A 7394-nucleotide genomic window follows, 5' to 3' on the forward strand; every position below is an offset into this window, starting at 1 on the left:
GTATTCGGCCAATCATAACGCACTGGATAGCTGGCCAATCAGCGTACACCTCGCTTTTCAGACCGATGAGTTTTGTAAAAATCGACGCGTTTCAGAAAGGCGGGGCATAGAGGAGAAACAATAATGTACAGTATGTGGAAAATGTGTTTTTTGAACCTTAAACCGCATAAACACATTTCATTACACCAAATACACAAAATAATGTTCTTTTTAGCATCATATGACCCCTTTAAAGGAATACCTTAATAGAATAGTTCACCCAAAACTGAAAATTTGCTAAAAATGTACTCACCCTCAGGCCATCCAAGATGTACATTTGTTTCTTCATTGGAACAGATTTGGAGAAATTCAGCATTCCATCACTTGCTCTCCAATGGATCCTCTGCAGTGAATGGGTGCCGTCAGAATGAGAGTCCAAACAGCTGATAAAAACATCACCATAATTCACAAGTAATCCACACCACTCCAGTCCATCAGTTAACATTGTGAGAAGTGAAAACCTGTGAGCTTGTAAAAAACAAATAAGATGTTTTTAACTTCAAACTGCTGCTTTCAGCTAAAATATGAGTCTATAATCCATAATAATGCTTCATCCAATGAAAAGTCAATATTGTGTTGTCTCCTCACATCAAAATCTATCAGCATATATGTTCAAAACTGTTTTGGTTTGTAAACGGTGCTTGATCTGTGCATATTTCTCTCCCAATTCAAATGAGACGACGTTTTCACTAGAGAAAGCAGATAGAGGGCTCTTATTTTAGCCGGAATTAACAGTTTGAAGTTACAAACGTCTTAATGATGGATTTGTTTCTTACAAACATGCAGCTTTTCACGTCACAAGATGTTAACTGATGGACTGGAGTGGTGTGGATTATTGTGATGTTTTTATCAGCTGTTTGGACTCTCATTCTGACGGCACCCATTCACTGCAGAACAAGCCATTCTTTAATTTTTATGAGTTTATTTTCTCTGCTATCTTTTTTCATGCTTGTCAAGATGCTACTCCAAAAGTAACTGACAGGTGCATATGGGTAAATCTTTCCAAAGCGGTAGACGTTTTTGCTGATCTCACCAAATCAAAATAGTCCTCTTCTCAGCACAGCAGGCAGCTGCTTCATTTGTTATTGTTTACAAGGAATCCTCCTCTGAATATCCGGAAGTGTCTGACTAAGCACCGCACTAATAATGCATGAAGCCACTGAAGCTGAATAAATGTTTTAAAGGGGTCATATGATGCGATTTCATTTTTTCCTTTCTCTTTGGAGTGTTACAAGCTCTTGGTGCATAAAGAAGATCTGTAAAGTTGTAAAGACTAAAGTCTCACATCCAAAGAGATATTCTTTATAAAAGTTAAGAGTTAGCCACACCTACCTAAAACGGCTCGTTCGAACACGCCCCCACATATCTACCACACTATGTGGGAAGATTTGCATAACACCGCCCAAATGTTCACGCAAAAAAAGAAGGCGTAACTTTTTTTCTCGCTGTCAATTAAATGACAATGTATAATAGTTTAAATTTATATTGAATGCAGTTAGTTGAACTGTTTTTTCACCCACTTAAGTAGGACTTAAGTGCATCTCTATATGTAATGATAAAGTTGCAATTTAATAATTTAAAATGTAAGCTCAAATAACACCCTAAGGTGTAAATGATAAAAAGTGCTTTACATGTTTTTAGTATAGTAAACACATCAAAATAAGTGTACATTTACATTACCAAAATGTACTAAAAACGGAAACGTTTTTCCCTTTGTGTTTTTGAAAAGTTTCACGTACAGATGTCAACGCTGTCAAAAACGATCCCGTTTATACAGATCAGTGAAAACGACTAAAAATGCTGTATTATGCATGCCAGGCCTGTAGTTGGCGATGTTACTTTGTAAAGAAACATTATGCGCCTGCGCACATACCTATAGACTGAACACATAATACACGCCACGCTTTTCACATTTTTTCTTTACATGCAGACAAAAAGAGTATAGCTTTCAAAAACTTTCACTTTGAAACCCATTTTCAAAAAGTTTGCGTTTTCAGGCCCCCAAAACCCTGTTGTCATGTAAAGGAACCAAAACCTCAAAACAATTTTTTTTCTTTTCGTTGAAAACAGTGTCGTGTAAACACCCCCTTAGTATAATTATTTACAGCACAAAACAATTAGAATTTTTTTTAATGTGCTTTATAGTGAAACTTATTTGACTCTACTTTTTAAAAATGTACTTAAGCGTGTACAACATAGTCATGAAAGTATACTCTAAGTACACTTAAGTGTACTTTATTTCATTACTATATTATCTTCAAGTAAAGTTTTTTAATACATTTTACATTTAAAGTACACTAAAAGTGCACATTCAATACAGTTAAGTACACTTATTTTACACAAGGACATGTTTGTTTCATCTGCTTTTTAAAAAATTATAAGTGATAATTTTGCACAACTCTCCTCAATAAGCCATACATTTTGAGGTTTTGCTTATGTCTGTTGCACAAAAGGAGCAGGATGAGGTATGTATCAAAGTATAATGCTGTAGAGTTAGCGGTTTGTGAAAGTCCACAACCTGATAGTAATAGTAAGGCTTGGCTTAGTATATACCGCTGAACAAGTGATCATCAGCTAGATCTGATCTTGCACAGATTTAGCTCACTCTTTATAATTAATTGGTAATATACAGTAGGCAGTGTGGATGCTGTATCTTTCTAATGATAGGTATTTTTTCATTCACCTCTTTTTTTCTGTGCTACCTCACCCTCGCTCTTGCTGGCCACCATAATGTGAAAAGCATCTTTCTTACTGTAATACATTATTAAAAATCATCCTATCTGACCTTTTTTTTTTAATTATTATTAAAATCTGCATTCAAAATAAAAATTCATAGTCACTGAACGCTTGGAAATATTAGGGAAGTTTAAATTGTGAATTCCAGTCTGTCTGTCTTTCTTTTTTATATATTATGTACTTAGTTGTCATGAAAATCATGCTACAATGCAAAAAATCTTAATGTTATTCTGCTCATCTGCTATCAACGAGAGGAACGTCAGTACTTCCTCAACAGACAACGAAACTGTTTTGTAGTAAAAAAAAGGTGCGCTCATTCAAAACAGTTGTGTTCGATCCTTCGCTGGCTGTGCTGATTTAAATCTAGCGGTTCTGTTGTGTCTGTCACAAGTTCAGTGACGCAGGTAGTGATGATTCTCTCTGGCCAATCTGTGATCAGCAGAGTTTACACGTCACGTTTTGGTAACGGTACGGTTCACTTGGAACCTCAACCGAGGTGGTACTAAAAAAAGTACCAGGTACTGTACCCAGTGGAAAACCCCCCAAAAGTGAACCGTACCGAGCCGTACCGTGCCATACCATGCAGTGGAAAAGTGCCATAAGTGAGTGACACACGAATATGTAGCTTCTCTTCAACACTTTGGTGATCTTCGTCATTTTTGACCGAAACATTTTTACGTTGTTTTTTTTTTACTTCATCAGAATGGTACAAAACTTGTTTTGGGCACTTGCTATGTGAACATGCTAATGGCATGATTCGAAAAGGTTAAATGCTACTGGAAAAATTATGGAAATTATCATTGGAAATGAATGGGAAACCAATATCATCTAGTGGAAGCATTTGGTACTGCGCCCAAACAAAATCTTACTAAAAGCTCATTTTTTGAGATATCAACTTCAAATTTGGAACACAGCTTGTTTAGATTTATGGCTTTGATTTTCTCACAGGTGTAGAGTAAAACATGTTTTGGAAAATATAAATTTCATTTAAAATTTAAAATAGTATTTTTGTGCATTTTTGATAATAATAAACTTAAGCTTCGACAACTTTTTTCAAGCTTCACTTTAACTTTTTTTCAGCAATAGCCTGCCTGTTAATGTGTCTCTTTTAAAAAGAGACCAAATTGAAGTCTGTGCTCCAAAGCATTTAAGATTTACGATAGTTTAACTTTCGTAACTTTCAAAATTTTTGGTCTTTGCTCAAAAAGGTAAGGTAATAAATGGATCATAACTAATGCATATATATAATTTAGTACCATCAAATCCCCTAAAAATACTAAATATTTAAGCACAAATGGTTCTTTATAGTGTAAAAATGTTTTTTTAGATTATTAAAATGTTCTTCACACTAAGAAAAGTTTTCTGAAAGTTTCCATGGCCAAAATGTTCTATAGCATTGCTGCAAAAACCCCTTTTGGAACCTTTATTTTTAAAGGGTGTTGAGGAAACTATAACCGGGTATGCTGAAACTGAACTTAGAACCAAAAGCAACAAACAGTCTCCCACATGTTCTTATTTTTGGCTCTATTTTCACCAAATCAAGCAGTTCCACCCTCAATCATCTCCAGAACTTCACACCATAATCTCCAAGCCAACAACCAACCCTGTGTGGAACATTTTTGGAAACTTAATGTCCTGTTCTGTTTTTAATATTGGTATCAGAGGAATTCATTATTTCAGCGTGATCTCATAGAAATCTCTTCCTCTGAAACAAATTGAAAATGACAGTGGGAACACTGCTTGTGAGTGATATACTGTAGGCCTACTAGAAACGATAATTCAGTAAAAAGTTGTGAGATTTGAGTATTGCAGCTGTAACAGTTAGGCTACATGATGGAGAATGGACTTTGCATTCAGTCACTAAGCAGAACAAAGTTGTCATCAACCAAAAATGTGGAATTATTGAGATTTAATTTCTTTTTGTGAGTAGTTCTTGAGTAAAACTCATCCAATGCATCAGTTAGGGTGGATAGCATGTTTTCAGATTCATGGGTGTGTTTCAAAATGCTCCCTAGTTCAGAAATAAGCAAACTGTCCAAGGGAGTCAGCCATTTGTAGTGCTGGCGCATTGTCAAAATCATTCCTGGGCACTGAAAAATATGCTACCTGGAACTTTCCAGAATCCACATGGATTTTGCTCTGTCTGCTGAGATTAATGGGAATGCTATTGCTAACGAATGCTAGCTTTATCCAGGTATTATAGACCTCAATGGGTGCAATGAAGATGCATGATAAAACAATAAACAAGAAGGATAGACAGTGTCGTTGTTAAAAGACCATTAATATTCAGTGATATTCAGCAATATTATTGACTCGACTGCACTGACACTATCGGAGGAAACTTAAACTGAATCGAACTACTGCTGTCTATTGTACACTACTGTCTTCTGTAGAGTTGCCTTTGTCAGTGTTTCAAAGTTGATCAACTATGAAACGACTTCAGTTAATGAACTGAATTGAATTAACATTGAACAAAATTAAGCTTAACAATGACACTTGCCTTCTGTAGAGCTTTTTCTAGCTAGATCCATTGCTTTAAAATTGATGAACACTGTAATTGAATCAACATTGAACTAAAATGAACTGAATTATGGCACAAGTATTGTCTTCTATAGAACTGCTTTATAGCTGAATGTAATTATAATTGATTACCTTTGCAACATCGACACTTATTGAACTGAATTGAATCAACATTGAACTAAACTGAGCTAAACGATGACGCTTGTGTCTTCTGTGGACCAGCTTTAAAACTAAAATTGAAGTTGTTTCATAATTGATTAATTTTGCAATATTTACATTGATATTTTCATGTTTATTACTGTAAATCTGCTACAATATGTACAGTGCATTATGTTTGAAAATGACTTGACTTAACAGATATGCTTTAATGCAGCGGTACTGTGTCGATATTGACTCATTATAACAGTTAAGGTATCAAGGCCATCGCTAGTTGCCGAATTTTTGTTAGATTTTCAAGTGGAAGCAACAAAGTAGCTACATTTGCATATTTTGTTCAGTGTGTTATTCCTTCTCTGTGCACTTGCCAAGACCTTGTCATGTTGTCAGTCTGTTCCTGTTGGGTAACATCAGCTTGCTTGCATAGAAACAAGTTGGTGCAAAGTCGTAAAACGGTTAAACAATAACATTATTCAGCGCAGCAATACCAGTTGGATGAGCTGACCTACTGACTTTTGCACAGTTTTGAATGTTTAGCCACTCCTCTCGTTAGTGATTTGTAAGGAAGTCTTTATAATGATATGGCGTTTTGTGTTGTTGTTGTTGTTGTCAGTGTCTCAATTTGAAGAAATCAATATACGTGATCAGCCAGGCTCACATTCAAAGTGCAGATGTATTTTTGTAATGAGTCATTCAAGCAGACGTGTTAAAATGCTCTTTAAAGAATTCATGCATTGCTTTGCTTCTCTCCACAGAGTGAGTCTTACTCATCCTAAGGCTGATGTCCTCCAAGAGCAGCGTCTGAAACATGGATGACCCTTTAAAGGTTGACTGATTCCAGCTGACACCTTCATAACTATGCTGCGAGTCTCGCAAGGCCCGATGGCCACACTAGCCACCAACAACCCGCCTAATTCCCCAACCCAATTCAGGGAATGATCAAACCATCCTGTCTAGGACATACACATCAAGAGACCTCTTACATACAGGTTAGTAACAAAAATCAACACTTTTACTCAATGACTGACTACAACTTGTAGGAAATGGACATTAAAATCCTCAAGTTAACCTGTCTTAACAACCCTTTCCCATTTTGACTAGTCAAATTACTTGAAATTACAACTCAAAACTTCTGCAGGACGGCAGATACCCCAAATCCAATGGCATGGGCCAAGTTCTTCAGGAGACCAGGAGGCAATCTTTCCAGGTCTTACCAGCCAGGATCTATGCTATCCTTGGCCCCTACCAAGGGACTACTAAATGAGCCGGGACAGAACAGCTGCTTCCTCAACAGTGCAGTGCAGGTACGTGTTTAACCCAAAGCTAAGGAAACAGTTGCATGAGCAGGTTTGTTTTACATGCCTGTTTTTTACATTAATGCTATTGTTCATTTGGATTAAATATACTTAAAAATGCAAGTCTAAATGAATTTAATAAGTGAAATATATATAATAAATTGTGGAAAAAATAATGTGTATATACTAAATATTTTTAATTACATATTTAAATTTATTTTAAGTAGTGTTAATTTTGTCAGCTATTTTCATTTTAGTCTTAGTCTTAGTCCCGTGTTAAAATGTCCTTGTTAGTTTTTATCATATTTAGTCAACCTTATCCTATTTAGTTTTAGTCGACTAAAAGTCTCAACATTTTAGTCTAGTTTTAGTCCAAGAAAACCTGAAGTATTTTAGTCTAGTTTTAGTCAATGAAAACTTGACATTTTAGCAATCAAATTATTATTAATTAACCGTACAGTATTAATTTTGGCAGCCATTTTTAAGTTAGTCTTAGTCTTACTCAAATGTCCATTTTAGTTATCATATTTAGACAACCTTGTCCTGTTTTTGTTTATCAAGTTTAAGTCAATGAAATGTTAGCATTTTAGTCAAGTTTTAGTCAATGAAATCTTAGTCACATTTTCGTCATTCTGTATAATGGTTAAA

At 35.4% G+C, this 7394-nt stretch overlaps 1 protein-coding gene across 1 annotated transcript in view; it reads left to right on the forward strand.

Annotated features, from left to right (window-relative positions):
* The window catches only part of usp53a (ubiquitin specific peptidase 53a), a 40839-nt gene that overhangs the window by 3919 nt on the left and 29526 nt on the right, over positions 1–7394 (forward strand). Inside the window, exons 2-3 of the mRNA XM_016553478.1 lie at positions 6207–6440; positions 6553–6755. Coding sequence (XP_016408964.1) covers positions 6612–6755 — 144 coding nt within the window. The 5' untranslated portion in view covers positions 6207–6440; positions 6553–6611. The remainder of the gene's footprint in view (positions 1–6206; positions 6441–6552; positions 6756–7394) is intronic.

This window comes from Sinocyclocheilus rhinocerous, unplaced genomic scaffold, assembly GCF_001515625.1.
Source record: "Sinocyclocheilus rhinocerous isolate Xijiao unplaced genomic scaffold, SAMN03320098_v1.1 scaffold1728, whole genome shotgun sequence".
Lineage (NCBI taxonomy): Eukaryota > Metazoa > Chordata > Actinopteri > Cypriniformes > Cyprinidae > Sinocyclocheilus > Sinocyclocheilus rhinocerous.